The sequence below is a fragment of the Anopheles bellator genome, chromosome 1, assembly GCF_943735745.2.
Source record: "Anopheles bellator chromosome 1, idAnoBellAS_SP24_06.2, whole genome shotgun sequence".
In the NCBI taxonomy this organism is placed as follows: Eukaryota; Metazoa; Arthropoda; class Insecta; order Diptera; family Culicidae; genus Anopheles; species Anopheles bellator.
The window spans coordinates 11839155-11858428 of record NC_071285.1 but is presented as its reverse complement, the minus strand read 5'-3'; the positions used below and the strand labels follow the sequence as shown (position 1 = coordinate 11858428).

Here is a 19274-nt window from a genome sequence, read left to right as displayed (position 1 = left end):
ACTAGTTTGAAACAATAATTTCAAATTCAACCTCTAAAGATAAGCGCATCCCAGGCTGGTTACAATGTCGACCGTGAAACGTAGCAACCTATGCCGTCGTTGTCGCTGTGCAAAACTCTTTTATAGAACAGTTTCTGTGACGTTTAGCTCCTTAGTGACCTGGTCTCATCCATTCTACCGATCCCGACGATAATTCGTATGAAAAACAGATTAGCCGTTTGAGCGTTCTTCAAATAGTTTTGTATTCAATAAAGATAGTATTCACCTCATCGTGAACCGAAGTATCGATGGTGTAAAATCGCCCACAAAGTTTTTAGCGAAAAATGGAGACGAGGTCAAAATCGACCCTCTTTACATGGAAGAGCGAATTCTATTATTTAGAGCTCCGCACAGGCACACTTTGCAACACATACACAGTGCCGTGGGATCGGTTGCAGTATGCTTCCAATCTCCTGCCGATTCCCCCACCAGTCTTCGTGAATCTATTTTTCATTTCTTTAAATCGAACGGCCGACCGACGGATGGCGTACGTAGAGTAGAGCATGCTTTGCCACCGGTTCCCGCCGGAAAGCAAACGGCGGGCGCGAATGAATGAATAATTTTTATCAACCTTCTTGCCGAATCGCCCAATCGAAGCCACATTTCCCTACGGGCACCGCCGACGCGACATTCTGCGCTTTAATGAATGAAATTTTAATCGGATTCACTTCGGCACACAAGTTATGGAATGGCATTCGGTGCCCCGGCACGTAGTGCCTCGGAGCTCGGGCACCGTCGGAGAGAATGGCGGAAAAAAACGGATCCAATATTGGCCCCCTTTGGGGCGATAAAAAACGGTTGCGAAACTCACCCGGAAAGCGATATTCCTTCCGCCGTCTGGCATTACGTGATACGGGAACTTCCAGCCCAGCCCAGGAGCAACGCCCGGTGGGGGTGGAAATTAAATTCGAAACATTCCCCGGATCCCGTTTGGCTCAATTTAAAGCGTCGTTTAAAATTATCGATTACGCGAGCGCAAGTTTCCCGTGGTGCACGTGGGGTGTAGCATTAGCTCCTCCACGCCGTTTTTGCCACCTGTTGCCCTGGCATGGCCGTGGGGCGTGGGTTTCGGGGGCAAGCTAATTCCCCGTTTGATTATGTTAATTCGATAACCCGATGCAGAGAGGTAGCGAATTACCATATTTTCAGATTGAGCGCGGTACCTTTTTCACCGTTTAATGACCTTTTCGAAATATTGCATTAGATTCGATTCCCAATTCCAGTTCCAGATTATTATCGCAAGGTTCATTTCGCCCGTCAGTCGAATTCGGTGGGGGCCATCAGGGATTTTTGGCGTGCAGCGGAAACTTACGGCACACTTTTGCAATAAAAACACTGTTTTACGTGGGCACTGCATCGTGGGCGTATGGTTCTACTATAAATCATCCTTTTCCCGGGGAAGCTCGTACTCGCACTGCTCACAACCGAAGCCCTGTACCGAGAGAAGCGACCGCAGGATGTTCTGGACTGGACTGGCAAACATTAAAAACCCGCCATAAAGGTACGAAGCCGCCATAACAACGGCCATGTCTTCGGCCCCGAGCGTTGTGCAACTTCTTCGCCGGGGAACCGTAAAACCCGCCCCCACCGGGGCGGCCGAAGACCAATGTAATAAATTGACCGTTAAAACTTCAATAAAGCCCGTAATCATGGGGGCGCATGGTTGTGGGCATGGTTCTCGTGCGGTGGTGGTGGTTGTGGTCCCGGTGGTAGTGCGCCACAGGAAACATACTCATTTCGCGCGTGGCCCGGGCGCGGGTTTAGGCGCTACAGAGCGCAGGCAACAGGGTCGTTAATCATCATCTAACGGACTGCGAATGGCAGTTCCGGTGGGTGCTCGGTGCTCTGCCGCCCATCGGATAGTTTGGATTACTCTGATCACTCCGGCCTCACACAGCGACCCGCCAAAGCACGCAGGTGTTTCGTAATTAAACCGTCTCTACCCTTCCTCTCTCTCTCTGTGTCTCTCTTTAATCACTCGATTCGGTCCGGTTGTGCCAAAAAATAAACGGAGAGCGGCAGATTAATTCGGCTTTTCAGGCCCACGATTGGGGCGATGGGTGTGGTGGTGTGGACCTACCTCGGCAGCGTAGAACTTCATGTCCGACTCGTTGAAGACCCCGTGCTGGGACAGATGGTAGTGCAGGTCGCCACCGTTCATGAGGTCCAGGATAAAGCAGAGCTTGTCCGGTGTGTGGAAGGCGTACGTCATGCACACGATAAACGGGCAGTCCACCTAGTGCGGGAAGATTGGCGTAAAGAAGAGCGTTAGTGGCCTCGTCGTCGTAACTCACTTCCTCCTGCTGCCACCCCCGGCCACACCCTTTCAGGCCAGGGGGAGTCGTCGTCGTCGTCGTCGTCGTCGTTATGTGTTCATGACGGTTTAGTGGGAAAGTTTTTGGGGCAAAACTTTTCATATTAAGTGCTCTCGGCCACCGGGACAAAGTAATTGATGGACGTCGAACTGGCGAGGGTGACCTGAGTGTGTGTGTTTGTGTGCGTGATTTTCCTGGCGCTCAGTTCGACTTCAGAGCACTTGCGTGCTGATCATCCCCCGGCCAACGGAAGAAGTCCGTCTCATGATCAACCGATTTCATCGGTCGTTCGGGCGCACTTCGAGCACGTGCCGCGAGAGGGTCTTCATCTTAATCTTCTAGTCACCCGCCGCGTTTTTCCGCCCTCTACCGTGGCCCTGGTCTTCGGTGGCATCGAATGATGAAGCGTTATGCGCTGCGCACGGTTAATGCCCCCACCCGACGGTTCCAATGGTGTCGGATCCGGTCCGGGTGGGTAGTAAATCTTGCGCCAGCCGCAGCAGCCAGCAGCGAAGACAAAGTTGTTATCCCACACACTATCGGGAAAACTACCCGAAACGACATATGGTGAAGTGAATATCACATAATCCCGCCGGATTTATGATGCCCTCAACGAGAGTTGCTCCGCTTTACGTGTCACGGGCCACCGAGTGCAATAAATTCTCAAGCAAGCTCGCCTTAAAGTAGGCAAATTCTAAATGCAGTTTAAATCCACACTCCCAGGAGCTCCAGGCAAAACGGGAAACTTACCCCCGTGCTGACCAACGACAGCATCGTCCGCTCGTTGAGGGCCAGCGTTTCGCCCTGCTTCATCTTGATGCGCTTCTTGTCCAAGCACTTCATCGCGTACATTTTGCCCGTGTCCGCTTTCCGGCAGCCGTACACCTCGCCGAAGCCGCCCCGTCCGATGATCCGGTGCACGCTGAAGTCGTTCATCGTTAGCTGGAAGTGAACGGTAGAATAGAGGTTTAGGAAAATTAGGAACCCACTCTTTACGAGGAGCCTACAACACTGGCCACTACGAGCGATTAGAATCACACCCAAGCGTCGGCGAGTCGAAGATGGTCACCGAGTTCGGGAGCCGACCGGATTGATGGAGGCGCATGGTGGCCCACGGCACGCAAGGCCAATTGACGTAAAAAGACTGTAATGCCTGTCACTTGTGTCTTTGCGTGCTCATCAGCGATATCTCCAATCCTTCGATAACCGTAGAGTAATGGATGGTTGTGGACCGGCTCGAAACACGAACTCAACTCGGGGGTAACTCAACAATCAAACATTCCTGATGAAGGAATCATTACCATCGACACGCTCGTGCACGTGAAAGGATAAGAAACGAACGCTCTTGCCCTGTCCATGGAACTGAGGAACACAGTGCAGAACACACGAAATGACTGACAGGTTGATTCACTGAAACGAACAACAATCGTCCGTCACGTTTTCGTGCGGTTGTTACGATTAGATAATTCGATTAATTAACGCGGGCAGTCCAATTCCTGCCGGCCAGGATGAAAAATCTCTAAAGCCGACTACAAAAAGCGGGGCAGTACGACGCGGAGGCGATCGGTGCACGATTTTCCACCTAATAAAATAGTCCTGTTGCGCCCAGGCGGCCCGTTGGTAATCATCGCACCGCGCGCGTTGGGTCGTAAAAGGTGAGTCGGCGTCGGAAAATACGAACTCGCAGCGTAACAAAGCCGTCGTGACGGTAGTTAATGTCGGTTTGATGTACCCGTCGAGCCCGTTTCGCGCCGTGACGACACGCGGGAGCCGTAAATTCCGCCCCGTCCGCCAAAAGATGAATGGGCGGACCCCGGGACACCGGCACCCCTTCTTTTTATGGCTCGACGGCCGACGCTCGGCGTCGGATTTAATTGATTTGAAATTAAATCTTCACTCCCGCAGCACGCTCCTTCGAGGAAGAAGCCTATGTTTTCGGTCACCGGAATTCATCAAACCGACCGATGCGATCCGAGCGCTTGCGAAACGAGTGTCACACTAACTGCCCGAGCTTGAGAAACGCACCAAAAGTGGCCCTGAAACGTTTCCGTTTTCGACTATCGATCGCACCGAACGTTCGCTAATTGAATTCCTCGATTTCAACGTTGGGTCCTTCCCGCACCGTCCCGGAAACGCTTGACGGTCGGATGGAACTTTTTAAAACGAGCGAACCCTCGCGTGTGCCTCCCCGCCGGAAGGCACCGGGATCCGGGATCGAAGGCCATAGGGCCAGACCGAATGAAAGTAGGAGAATAGAACTTCCTTCGTTCGGCATCGGTGCCAAATAGTGTCAGAGCGAAAGCGAATTTAATATATTTGCCGTGCCGAAAGCGAGAGGGAATAAAAACGTGATGAAATCGTGAAGGGCATAAAAAGATTGTCACCAACAGTGCCGGGGGAACTGTCAAAAGATGACAACGTCCAATCCATTTTTTTCGCTCCTTCTCACCCGACGAAGGAGGCGGAAAGCGTCAATTTGGCAATCGATCAGTAGGATCGGCGGCAAAAACCGTCGCCTGCTTGAAGGACTCCATCGGTACGTTTACACCGCGTGATTAAGTGATTGACTCACGGCCTACTACACGATTGCGTGACGATAAGGGCCCGGGGTTCGAGAAATGTTTTGCCAACCCTCTAATTACCAGCAGCGGAGCAGAGAATTTATTGTCACGGCCGTGGCCACTATTATCCGGTTCGAATGGTTCCGCTCCAGCGAAAGGCGGACCATCGTCAGGCGGATCATGAACATCAAACCGCCGACAGTCCGAGAGAGAGAGAGCGTGTCATTATCGTTAGTTTTTACGACTTTAAGCCACGATGAGCTATGGCGGCCACGGCCAACCAGTAGGAGGTTTTCGATGGGCGACAAAAAGATGATGCAAAGGAAGCTCGACTTTTCTTTTTCCCTTCGTCTAGCAGTTTTTTTTTCTCTGTGTGTTAGATTGGTCGAAAACTTTCTCCTCAAGGGCGATCATTTCGAGTGCGAGTTAACAGCTTAAGCTCCTCGACGACGCTAGTAAAGTAACGGATCAACGGCACTTGACTCCTGCTGTGGTGGGGGGGAAGAGCGGACACACACATAAACACACGAAACAGACACCGGCCCGGGGCCGAAAGAAATGGAGAATGAAATCAAGTCATTCCATTCCTCATCGGTGGAGCGAAAAAATGAAATCACTCATCCGGCTAAGCTTCTATCATCAAACCGTACACAACCCAACGCACATACAATGGCCAGACCGCAGCCAGCACACATACAGACGCCCAAGGAATAGGACGAACGAAGCGAACGGAAAAACAGCGCGCCGCATGGCGTAATGTCGCCAGAAGATAACGAACACGACATCCGCGCGCGCTGCCGTTCCGAAGGATTCGGAACCAGCGAGACCCAACGAGCGAGAGAGACAAGGAGAGAGAGATTCTGTTTTGAGAAGGCCACATGTGGTTGGAGAACGCAAAAAACAACCCACGAAGGATATCTTTCTGTCCGTCCGTCCGTCGTGTGTTCATCTTCAGGGCTCGGCGTTCCGGTGGGACGACGGAAATTGATTCGATCTTTACTTGATTTAATTAACGCTTTAAATGAAAGACTGCGGTGCGCATCGCTGGAGATCCTCCCGCTGTTTGCCATTAAAATGCTGTTGCTGTGTCTGCAGTTTATGGCCTGTGGCGGTGAAAAACAACGACGACCGAACACGGGGTTTGGTCAGGGTTTTTGCATGAATTGTTAAAAAGGATAAAATGCTACTGCCGCGGTTCCCAAGTACGGGATTAGAACAGTGGTTAGTGAATGTGTGTATGTGGCCAAAAATTCAATTCGCCAGACAGTTCGAGAATGTTTATCCGATTTCCACTGTTCCGCTTGCTTCGGTGAAGCAGAAATCGTTTCGGGCCGGAACAATATCGTGCGACCCGAAACCAGCACGGATGGAGTGTGCGGTGCCCGAAATTGGATTCCTCGAAATCGAACCGAAATTTGTGTTCACAGATGGCGCTAGTAGTTCTCCGGAAATTTGCAAATACGGCACCAGAGCTGCAGAGTGAAAAAAAAAACCTGAGCGCTGTTTGGCGACCGGCACAATCGCCATAAGCCAGCGCCAGTCGCCATCAAATTTCCCCGAGGACCCTCCGATCGGTGGCGGTACACGCAAAACGGTCTCCTGCTGAACTTTTGCATACAAAATTAATTCGCACCAAAGGGTCCACCCGAATGCCACCACCCGGTGGTGGTGGTCAGGCCCGCACTATGTGGAAGTTTAAAAATTAAAATATCACTCACCGAATGGCCTCGAATAAACACTCACGGCACGTCGGTCGCTCACAACGGTGCCGAAAAACTGCCCCAAAACTGCCAGTTCAGCCACAGTTGGCCGACCAGTCACTAAACGGTCGTTTGAGACAGTTCCCAGGCCCTGGATACTACGCCGCGACTCTTCATTATATCTATCTCACAGTAGAGAAAAAAACGTGAAGCAATTTGCCGTGAAAACTCTCGGGGGACAGGACACGGGAAAAGGTCAGCCAGTTGCGGACCGACCGGCCGTCTTGTTTTCATTTTAGTATTATTATGGATTATTAGCAAGTGGCGATATTGCGGCCAAAGTTTGCCTATCACAGCATAAACCGCCATAAAAAACTAATCTAATCAGTCGAGACTTTGGGCCTGTGGGACCACACAGAGACACGCGCACATACGGGGGTGAGTTGGAAGCTTTTGGGGAAAATGATTTTGCTCTATTTTTGCCTCCCTGTTGGTACTTTCCATCACAGTTCCGCTTGGCATTCCGAAGAACCGTAGGCCCGGCCCTCAAACAGCCGACGAGGGATGAGTAAATGCTCTGCATTCCCGAGGATGCACAGTCGGGAGGCGGGCCGGACTAGGCGAGACTTTTGGACCTTTAGGGAATTCGGATGAGAAAAAAAGGGAGGCCGGTGACGACGATGGAGGCGCATGGTGCGTTTCAACTCGGTCGGTCGGGCGAACAGCGCACACACGTGAGACCTTCCGCCGACACTATGGCTGGCCAGATAAGGGCTATTACGGCCTCGGAAAGTTAACCGACGTATGGTTGGAGAGTGTTGCTTCAACTTACTGCTTTGGTTCAGAGTCAGAAACCACAACCTTACTAGGGAGGTAGGCTTTAGAATTGGCCCCATTACTGTGTACTGTGTGCTGTCATTACCGAAACTTTCAACGATTACACTCGCAGCAGAAGGGCTGCGAGGTTCGGTTCCGAAAAACGGGAATCGGGGGTTGAGGTTTTGTGAAAGGATTGAGTAGATTATCGATTATCATGTTACAGACGGGTTCCCCCCAGGTTCATCGATAGGATTGGCCCGGCAGTCACCTAACCAGCCAAAGGATAACGAATTTCGGGCGCCGGCTTCGAATAGAAAACCTCGGAGGAAGCTTCGCTTCGGAAGCGAACCACTAATGCCTTCTGGAACGGAATTCGAATCAAGGATCCACCTGCTCCCGGGAAAGGGTTCTATTGTGCTGTGCGCTCCCGTGCGATAATGTACCCGAGTACCCGGTTCGCCGGATATGGGGATAAAAATTCAACAAATAAGCAACCAATCATGGGATTTGCGACACACGAAAGGGGACCTTTTGCGAAGCAGCAGCCAGGCACCGCGGGAACTCCTGAAAGTCTAGGGTTTGGGCAAAAAATAATGGGCCACTAAAGCACTTCTGCTATTTGCTGCTCCATCGCCATCTGCCGACCAACAAAGAACGACACAACAAGGCAACTACCGTCGTCAGGTGGCCAGGAGTCTCGTTCGACGTTGTAATTTCGCGCGACACATGGTTCATGGCCCCTGCGCGCTGCCCTGGTACATGATCAAACAAGGCTCGACTTGCAAGCTAATGATGTTCCTCGGGCGCACCTAGGACACCACCTTTTCCATTTTCCGCGGCACCTCTACGTGGCAAGGTGTTGGCCAGAAAAAAAAACAGAACGCACTACTATCCGCTATCTCGTAGGCCATCGCGAGGCAATGATGACTGCTAACTCGGCGCTTTCGCGCCAGAATCCGGACTTTATTGTTGCCAATTTCGTCACAGGTTTCTGCTTAAATTACACAACGAGCGAGACGAGTTGTGTTCGCGATGGGCCATTTCCTGCCATTTCAAAGGGAACGGACGGAGGACGTCACCACCATCGAAAGAACTGTTGATGGAGTGGTATGATTAAAAAACGGAAAAAGGGCCCCCGGAAACCGTACCCAGATTGATCATCCCTGAACCCAGCCCAGGATGCGATGATCTGAGAATTTGAAAAATGGCATACGCGCAAAGCTTACGATGCCGCGATCCGCAATTTGACCTTTTTTTCACTGTGTGGCAAATCTTCCCTCTTCTCGGTTGTGTGGAATGGAAATTTTTATCTGATTTAAGGGAATTTTCCTGCCCGCCAAAACCTTCCCGAGGGACGCAGATATCTCGTGCGCGATACGGCAGGCGTTGAATTCCGCTGACTTCGCTGGCGTTGCGTTCGTCTTTTCCATGTATGTGTGTCACGAAACGAATAAAGCCGAAAAGGATCAAAGGTTTTACGTCCGTCTCCGGGGAACCCGAGTGAGAAATTATGTTCTCTCGATAACGAGACCGGCGCGCTAAGGCTTCAATTCGCAGTATCTAACGGTGGCTGGGTGGCTCACCCCGTGGTCGATATGATAACGAGTCGTGCAATTAATTTAATTGCGTTTGATTGCTTTCTTTTCTCTCACGAGTAATATCGGCTAATGGCCGAAGGTCTAATGGGGTTTAGTTTCCAAAATAAAATTTGACAATAAAACATGCTATCAACACGGAAGAGCTGCTTTAAGAAAGGCAGCCGAGGTAGCTTCAGTGTGGCCACAAGAAAGCAGTGAGCTGAGGGAATTCTGCAAACCGGAATTGCACTGCAATACGATCTACATCGCCGACGACGGCGGAGAGATCACCACCGCAAACCGATGAACCACCAGCTGTCAAAAGAGACTGAAATACGTTTTTGTGTGGTGGTGGTGGACTAAAAATAAGCATCCTGGACGCGAAGAACCACCTGGCACCTTCACTGCGTCACCGCGATGGATCTCAACGGCCGCTTAAAAATAGCTTACGTCATTCCGTCTCTTCCAGCCGGCAGCAAACGGTGGCCGAAGAAGGTTCGTGCACCTTCGATCCAAAATCAGACCGGTAAAAGCCTTCTCTCTACCGACGGGTCCCGACAACACCACTAACCTGTATGTTGAGTTCCAGATTTTTCCACTGACAGAAGCGGGTGTATTTGTCACTTTCGAGAAACTTTCGGAACGGCTCGCCGCGCAGATGGTGGAAGATCTCCTCGATGTACGGCTCGAACAGGTTCACCGGGACCTCGTTCTTCATTAAATACTTTTGGACGTGCGCCACCGCTTCCTTGGAGTATTCCTGGCCGGAAGAGAGAAAGAAATGCGAAAAATGCGCTCAGTTGGGCGGAAAATTCTACAATCAAGCCCCCCGCCCGGCCGAATCCGGTCGCCGGTGCCGCCGGTGATTTACTTTCTCTTTTGCCCAGCAAATCACTACACAGGAAGGAAGGGAACGCAGCGACTAAATTGTTTTTCCTAAATCAAATCGGGCGCACTTGATGGGATTTGGCGGAGAAGGAAAAGATTTGGCCAAATGGCACCAACTTACATGCGTGTGGGACAGCATCTCCTTCATGATGTAGTTATCGTAGATTTCGCGCGCCTGTTTCCGCCGCTCGTCGTGGCACTCTGTCTTTTCGTAGGCTTTTATCTGGAGAAGGGAAAAGCGATAGGAGAGAAGGAAAATCGTTAGCAAAAAACCGGTACCAGATAAACAGAAACTCGTTTTTATTGTGGGCACCGCTGATAAGAACTTGTAGAAGGAGCTCAGCTCAGTACATTTCAATATTTTTAACCACACATAAATTCGTGGCAAAGATTGTTTGTATGAGAAAAAAAACGCAGAAAATTCCGAACAAAACCACAAAAAAACCTATTTAAAAAATCAAAAAAAAAATTCTATTTTGTAACAATTTGCAATTTCACAACATTTAACAATTTGTTTGCCAACCCCACAGGTAATCAGAACATCTATAAATCCCAAATAATATTTCTTACAACGAATTGGATGGGCTACAATTAAGTAATTTAAATTAAAAATCACAAAAACAATGTCATCTGATGACGATGATAATTCCATTGGTTAGCAATGTTTTTCTACTCGACATAACTCTAGAGGAACCAACTCCCGCTCCTTGACTACGTCGGTTTCCATTCAATCATCCAGCAGAGGAAATCGTTGAGACCCTCAGGGCTACAAAGGACCACTCTTCGGAGTGCAGAACGATTTTTTTGCTCTGTTTGTAGTTCGAAAATAAGACATGACCATCTGCTTTGAGCTAACGGACTTCCTCATTAACTGTCCCAAATCTATGTAGTCTCCTTCATTATTTTTCATGTTCAATTAAACTCTATCCATTCATCATCATAATTACGTGCCATTGACCCTCTTATGTCTGCGAAACAAAGGTGTTTGAATGTTGATTTTTTGGGATGCCGAAATAATGTGAAAAGGGATAGCAAATAACCTGCCATTGTTTTCCGATCCGACCGACTACCGATGGAAGAATCGTTTTCATTATCCCATTAACCCACCCGAGGATCGACGTTCCACATCCAACGCTCACTGCTGGTTACACCGGCGAGGTATGTTTGTTTGCCATTTTCCATGATCTGGCGCGGGCCTCTCTCGTGTCCGCATTTCGCTCAGTGTGTGAAACATTATCCACTTCGGCAGGCGGAATGGCTCACCCAGATGTGAGGTGAGCGAAATAAATCTTGACGAGTGTGAAAAATCGGCCCTCAAGCCCGATTACCACCTCGCCTCGCCCGCCGTTCGGTGCGCCGCGATTTTCCGCGATTCAATTTACACCACCCCAACCAAGGCTCTCGCAAGGCGGGCGCGCGTGAGTCCACATGAATTTTCCATTCAACAGCCAAACGGATGCGGCCGCTTGCAGCGCGCCAAACTTTCCACATCGTTCTTCTTTTTTCACGCATTTCCGTGGTGTTCGGAGAGGGGGGTTTGTGCAGATATTCTGTCACTCCCCGCACGCCATTCGTCTCTCCGCCGTGGCTATCCTGGGGTTTAGCTGCTGCTTGCTTGTTTATTTCCTAGTGGTACTTTATTTTTGTTTATAACAGTGTTTATCTTTTCTGGCCCGGGCCCCAAGGTCCGTGTGCCGGGGGCCAGTTTGGCAGTCCCGCCCCGTTGTCCGGGGACCGTTGGCGTGGAAGATACTTCACCGGGAAGGACGGAGCGACCCGGTCTGCCTGCCGCTGACAGCAGGCAGTGTCTGCAAACGACGTCCGGGCGGGCTTCACCGGCAGCGTTGTCGAGTGGCCTTATCGCTTCAAGGAGACCCGCCGGCAGGCCCGCTGGGGCCAAGTTTCGTACATTGATTTAGTTAATTTGAAGCATAATAAATCATTGTTACTGTTTGCGAGTCAAGTGCTGGCGCAGTTTGTAGTAGAAGCAAATAATAAAGTATTACCGACGTTCGACGTGGCGTTCTCTGTGGGATATTCCACCAACGAAGGAAACGGCAATGGGGAATGATATTTTTAAAACAATTGCCAGTAACGCACCCAAAGTACGCGTCCCAGAGTGGTGGATACGTGAAGGTGGACCAATAGAGACTACACTCCGGGGTGGTGGTTGTTTGGTCGAAAAAATGGTGTTTCAGACGCTCGCCAGGCCAGTGCACAGTAAACTACCACACCACTGGCATTGGATCCGCACCGAGCAAAAGATAAGATGCCACCGGCGGGTTGGCTGATTTTAATTGTGTTTACAATTCACGGAGTTTGTAAGAAGCAGGTCTTACATGCACACAACGTTGCCACGGAGAATACAAAGTATAAGTGAGCGTTGAGCGTGTGAGCGGAGCGAAAATTGGGCACTTTGACTTTAAACAAACGGCCACAGTTACTGTTTGGCTCGATACCTGGTTTTTCGATTCCATATATTTTTTACTGCAGCCCCAAGCACCAGGAGTAAAATGGAAAAGTTTAGTAGGATGTTATTACACGGGAACGCGAGATTTTTAACGTATCACGGGTCTCAAACAATCGCGATGTGTGTTTGTTGATCTTAAAGCCCACCGGAACCGGCTCGTGAACCACTCATTTCACAGTTCGAACACATTGTAATGGCAGGCAGTGAGTTCATTGTAGGTATAGTGTAGCAGTGCGTTTTGCCATTTTGTTGCCAATTCCCAAGCGTTTAAAGAAAGAGTCATAACATTTCGGATCAAAATGATTAACAATAAAATATAAGAAGTTCTCGCATAAATCAAGCATAATCACAACGGGTACCGACAAAACAAAACAAAGGTCCGCTTGAGGACAGTGTAAAATTGATCAACCCACGGTCGAAAGGCGCAACAATCCCTGAAATGTTATCGCAGTCCCAAAATCGTCGAACAGCCGAAAAGACCTCACGGGAGCCGAAGGAGAAACAAAAAAAAAAACTCAAAAACACATCCCAATCAACGCGGGGCCCAAAATAACGTGTTTTCGATTCAAATCAATGGGCACCAATCAGACCCGCGAGGAATCACCGTTCGGCTTCTGTCGCACTCGACACGAAAACGTTGTGACGTTTGTTTTTACTTCGATTTCCTTCCGCCAAAATGGGCAATTCTGGTGCCGCAAAAGTGCTAAACGGACCACCAAGACCAAGTGAGAGAGAGGGGACATTTTTATGAAACTCCAGCTCAGGGAGGACGCAGAAGATGAAGGGTTTGCCGCGAGGGAGTGCCGCAGTGCCGTCGCCTCGGTTTGCGGTGAATGAAACGTTCCTAATGATCCGTGAAAAAGGCGCCAGCCCCTTCTTTTTGATCGACCGAAGCGAACCCGGAAGTAGCATTTAATTTGACGGCGGCAGCGATGAAAATCATGAATCAGAGCGCCCTAATTGGGTGGTGGGCGGACGAACGGGTGTGATTACACCCACCCGAATGCGACGAGATTTATGCGACAAAGTTGGACACGACACGCACACAAAAAAATCATCGTTTGTTTGAAATTACTTTTCGAATCACCCGGGCCATTTGCACTGCGCGGGACAAAAAAGAATTATTAAAAGCTCCCGATTGGATCCCGAATCCTTCCGGCAAGTACGGCAACAAGAAGTGATCCGAAAAAGCGGTCATTAGGGCACGGGCCCTCGGGCTGTAAAATATCTTTGCCAACGAAAACGGAAACCTCAATCCACCGGAAGCCACGGACGACGCCGGGCACAGGCACAGCGGCGGCACCAGCATTTACTTTTTATGGGCCTCTCGGAACCGGAGCGCCCTTTACTGCCCCGCACGATTCCGGACCGGATCTAATCCGATTGACGGTTTCTCCCAAAACCCAAGTTTTACGATAAGAAATTACGTTTCACAAATGGGGCCCACCCGGGAAAGCTACCATTTTTTTAGATTTAACACGATAAACGGAAATAAAACAATGTCGCAGCAGCCCCGAAGTTCGGCATGACGACTTATCGATTTCCGGGTGGTCCCTCCCGGGGAGGGGTTTCGGTGTTCACGTAAAAAGAAGTTGAAATTTGGCTGCCCCGGACATGGAGATGGACACGTCGTCATCGGAGATTATGTATCTAAAGCGCTCTCCGGCGCCGTTGGCGTTGTCATCAACCTTCACCGCAAACGCCAGCAGCGGTCGTGTGCCAATCGGAAGCCATCACGAAGATGGCAACTATTTGGGTCACACTGTTATGGTTATCTGGGGTCATAAACACATGCACCCTTGGGACGATTGAGTGGATGGTGTGTGAAAATTTCATTTCGAATCTACGCCCTTTTGGAAGGCAGCGCGCGTGGCATCAGAATTTGTTGTTGTGGTTCGAAGGTCCAATAATCCCGGGGAGTCGCCTCTCAAGGATAAGAAGGGCGACCGATCAATCTGCGATGGGGCTCACATCCTTCCAGGTCGTTACCATGGTGATTTTATTGGGCGCCCATGATGACTGTTTGATTTATTTTTCCGACCACGCTCCCTTTAGTGGCGCTCGGTGCACAGTCAGCAGGCACCGATCGATCGATCGATCGTGCGATTGAGCAACGGCAGGAGCAAGTTCTGCCATAAAGCAGCGGTGGGCCCTATTAAACAAAGTTGTTCGACGGCCTCGTTTAATGAAACGGACCCTTTTTTCTCAATGGTACCGCGGTGCAAAGGATGTGATAAGTATGGGGAGCTAATATCAAGGCAACTGACAGGCCCCTGAACCGAAAAAGATATTGCTCCTTGCCTTTGTGAGAAGCCGTAAAATTGGTGCGCCCTTTTAGCGTTTCCGCCAGCAACAGGTGGGATGGGCATCGACCTTCAACGGCTGTGGCAACAGGACACCACGGGCGCTCCCGTGCCCGCCAGCGCAAGGTCCTGCTGCCAAGGCCGGAAGTTAGCCACCGTTTACCCGACACCTTTCTGTGCCTTCCTCCCGTCCAAGGGGGGGTCACGGGCAAAATCGCACCAAATTGTTGACGCCGCTGGGCTCGTGATGGGGTGTAAGGTTTCACACGCAAAACGCCCCGAAACGGGGTCGGAGTGACAAGACACTGCCCGCTCCCCTCGGGGGGTTTCAGCGTATTGAAAGGAGTCGCAGTCCCGGCCGGCTGTGTTGCCGTCGCGAAGGTGCTCGAAGCGCTTTTAGTGTGAAATTAATTAAGCCTAAACTTTACATGAATTTCGTGCGATCACGACGCGATCTTTAGCCAATAGATTGATTGCCCACAATTAATCAATCGCTGCGCTTCTCCACATAAGTAACTATTGTTAAAAGGCCAGCCGAGAGCATTTGAGCAAATTTTCCGACAGAGAAAGGATAAAACTACGCAACACTCAGCACTCTATCTCGGTTCGGGGAACATCGGGGAACGTCGTTGTTGTCGTCGTACGCACAAATGATTCCTTCGCTCCGGTATCCGGCCACCGGTAAGGGGAGGGTTTACCAATTTTCCATCGCCATTCCAGGGAAATTTCATGGCTATTTTTAGCGCACCCTCCCGGTGGTGGTGCTGCCTCGCTGCTGCTGGTGCCCAGGGATTTGATGCTCTGCGTGAAAATTTGTTCTGCGCCGTTGTCAACAGCCCGACGGCAACGAGAGACGTCTAGGTTTACAGCACAGCAGCACCCAAGTTGGGTCTTTAAACGTGGCCGAAGTCGATCACAGGACCGTTAACAGGCTTTAAAGCTGGTGGAACGGGACGCCCTTTGCGGACCGGAAGCCGTATCGTTCAGACGACGAGGACGACGACGACGATGCAACAGGCAATATCTGATTTGAAATTAATTTGCGCAAAGTCGGCAAATTCCCGTTTGCCGCGTTACAAAATAGGTTTCATCCCACGCGAAACGGGTACTCTTCGGGAGGCAAGCGTAACAAATAAAACATAAGTCAAGTGGCAACCCTCGACGACCATAATTCTCGCAATACTCTTAGTAAGGGGCGAGGGTACGGTAGCCGGCTTTTCGTCCTTTCGGTCCGATTCGTTACTTATGCCAGCTAGGAATATGACAATTTGTGTTCAATGGTGTCCTCAGCGGTGTGAACGGCTTAGCAGAATGGGACACTAGCACTAATTTATACCACAAAGAAACAACGGACTTTAGCTCTTAATTTAGACGTTGTCATTAAGCTTTTTTGGCAGCATTTCCTTGTTTCGGCATATGGTGAAGAGGATTGCAACTTATGTTTGCAGGAGGTGTACGTTTGCAGGAGATCGCTATAATTCACTCTAATGTAATGTAAGAAAAATGGTTCAAACGGGAAAGTTGATGGTTCATTAGATTTATTTTCATTTAGCGAATGTGAAGACCCGTACACTCCATCCACCAGTAATTAAAGCGTCAAATAGAACGGCGATAAGGGAATTTTGCAGCGACCCCAAACGGCTTCATTAGACATAACGAGAGAGAAAGAGAGGGGTCGGTCCATCCAAAACTTCCGATCGGTCGAAAGTGAGAAGAAACGCACCATAACACGAACGACCACCGAGGTCCTTTGGTCCACAACACACAAACACACACTACTAATAAGGATCTCTGCGGGCGACTGGGTTACCGTGTCGTGTGTGCTAGCCCTCCTGAGGTCCCGGGCGCCTGCCGATTTCCTGCCACCAAGCGGACACCTAGCACCACGCAAACCCACCGAGAAAAGTGATCCACAAAAAGGTGCTAAAATATTTATAATCACCCACAGCGCAGTGCACGGAACACTCCGAAGAGAAACCGAGCGCTTAGGTCGCGTGGCGTCGTCGACGAGGTCCTGAAGGCCTCCACCGGAACCAGTATCAGCGCAGCGCGCAAGGCGAGGCATTAATAACGCATGACGTGATCGCTCGGCCGCTTATCTCGTCGCAACGTGCCCGGCGAGTTGGAAAGCGATTACGCGGCAGCGACGACGGTGGCGCACGCGACCCACGAGATGAGCTTCGGAGCTGGAAAATTCCGGCGATTTTCTCGATAAGCGCCCTGCACGGGTGGTGAGTGATTTTCCCTCAGTGAGCCGAATGGTAATTTGGACACTGTTCACGTTGGGCAAACGCGTTGCGGAGGTCCTCGCAAGGAGTGGCCCACCACCGTTTCGGTGGGTGGTTATCGATTTTAAAAAGATGCACGGCTTTAAGGGGTCACCAAAAAAAGGGCCAACCGGAGAACCCGGATCACGTTTTTTAAGATACGAAACGAATCGAGCGTCAGTTTGGGTGCGATTTTGCGTATATGCAGTTTTTTAAAAATAATTAAATATAATATAAAAATATTTAAGACATTTTTAGAAAAAGGATGTAAGCGCTCCAAAAAGCCATTCATTTCAAAATGTCGAAACGGGCAATTTAACAGCGTAAATGGCTTAAAAGGAAGATGCAATCTCGTGCCGATGGCCATTAATTCTGCACGTGGTGGTGGCGATGGTGGCAAACGTATGATTACTTCCGCTCCCAGTGCCGCTGGAAGAGCGATTTTCCATCTGCCAGCCAAGTGCTCCTCGGCGCGTCTTCTGCGGGGCTATCAGCCATAAATCACTTTATGCATGGGCGACAGTTCCTGTGAGCGCAGCTTCATCGCCGCACCGGAATACCATTACTCACGATTAGCAACATAAAAAAGGGGGGTCCTTTTCCCCCTTTTCCTTCACCTTGTACGGGGGCCACTTGCACATTGTCGGTGCACCCTGGTGCAGTCGAGCCACGAAGCGCACATCGAAGCCCTTCGAGGCGATAAGGATCCGCGAATTGATCGGAACCTCCTGGGCAACCACTTTCATCACATACTCGTGCGGCTGATGAAGATAGATGCCAGGGCCAGGGCACGGGCACCCAACCCAGATCGACCATCGATAACGGGATGAAGATTTATCTCTAGAGCCCTTTTGACCCGCCGCCGGCCGGTTCCCGGAAACTATTCATTACTTTGTCAAGATTAATCGTTTACGCGGCGAAAGCGCGTTCTGGAGCGTGCCCGTCTTGCGATCGATAATGGCAGACCAACGGCAACATATTAACGCCACAACATCGGGGTGGTGACGGCCACTTGAGATGCAGTTGTCATTGTGCCTGCCGCCCGCTTCAAAGCGCCACGCCAAGTCAACGGCGTTAATCGGCGAAAAGAAAGAGCGAGCTTCACTTCGTTGGCTTAGCCATGTCATTAGGAGGCAATCAGCAGGGCACAAGAGGTGGTGCAATTGGCAGTGGCTTCAATTCTTGCATTGAAACCGTTAGTTGGGGCGGATATTATTTATGCCCCACGCTGTCCAGGATGCGATTCGGGAAAACGGTTTGCCACCCTGTCGCCATGGAGAGCTTCGGAAGTCATCACCGGTGTTATTAAAACTTCAACGGCAATCGGCCTTGGGCTAGCGGTTCCCAGAAAGGGGTGGCGGCTTAAGTCGTTTGCTGCTCGTAGCGTAGCGAAAAATATGCTGCGCGCTGATAAATACCCCTCGGCGAGCTGTCTCATTTTATGCTGATGAGTTGCGGACGCGCTACTGCACCGCACCACCGAGCGGGTCGTCCTCTTTCGGGTGGACAAAACACCGGAGCAATGCACAACCCTCATTCAAGGTGGGCTCTCGGCACGGTAAACATCGCTCATTCATCACTTCTCCTCGCAACCTGCGGCCCATTGCACCCTGCGAGATCCGCCATTATTTGCCCATTTTATTGCGGTCGGGGATGGATTTTCCAATTTCCTTTCCATTTACTACACAGCAACAGCATGGAGGCCGCGGTAACGGCGGTGGATCCGCGAAGACGCTTCTCGGGCGTCGCTTTTCACATTTCATTATTTTGATTGAAAGAAAACTCCGGAACTGAAAGCAAACCCGGGACCGAACGGCGAGCCTTCCAGGTAGCCTGACCCGGTCCCGGCCGCCGTGACTCATCTTTCTCCATCTCCACATAACCACCTGCCCCAGTGCCTTAGGAACGCGCCCGACCAACCGGCCGCCCGATGATGGTGATGATGCAGCAGCAGCAGCATTACTTTGGGTGTGCCCTTTTCGGTGCGCGCTCTAGGCATTTTGCCCCGGCGGAACGGCGAACGACGACGCAGCATATTTTTTTGTTGCTGCTACTTCGGTGCAAAAGGCCGTGCCCCGGCCCGTGTCTGCTGTAGCCACCGGGCCAGGGCTACAACATCAAACGCTTCGGCACCGAAGCAGAACGAGGCAGAGGTAGAGGTGTGCAGAGATGAAATTGGTTTCACGTTGCCCGGACTGCCAAAGTTTGCAACATATTCCAGTTGAGGTTCGGCAAAATCCGGCTTTAGAATGCTTGATTAAAAAACATGTTTATTCAAAGCGGTGCCAACCCAAATCACCCAAAGCCAACCCAAAACCACCTATTTCATTTAGAA

The 19274-nt window shown here is 50.5% G+C and overlaps 1 protein-coding gene across 1 annotated transcript in view; it reads right to left on the bottom strand.

Annotated features, from left to right (window-relative positions):
* LOC131207181 (G protein-coupled receptor kinase 1) overlaps positions 1 to 19274 on the bottom strand; it is a 77570-nt gene that overhangs the window by 2340 nt on the left and 55956 nt on the right. The window contains exons 4-7 of the mRNA XM_058199796.1: positions 10021 to 10122; positions 9583 to 9771; positions 3105 to 3296; positions 2120 to 2275 (exon numbers count right to left, since the gene is read on the bottom strand). Coding sequence (XP_058055779.1) covers positions 2120 to 2275; positions 3105 to 3296; positions 9583 to 9771; positions 10021 to 10122 — 639 coding nt within the window. The remainder of the gene's footprint in view (positions 1 to 2119; positions 2276 to 3104; positions 3297 to 9582; positions 9772 to 10020; positions 10123 to 19274) is intronic.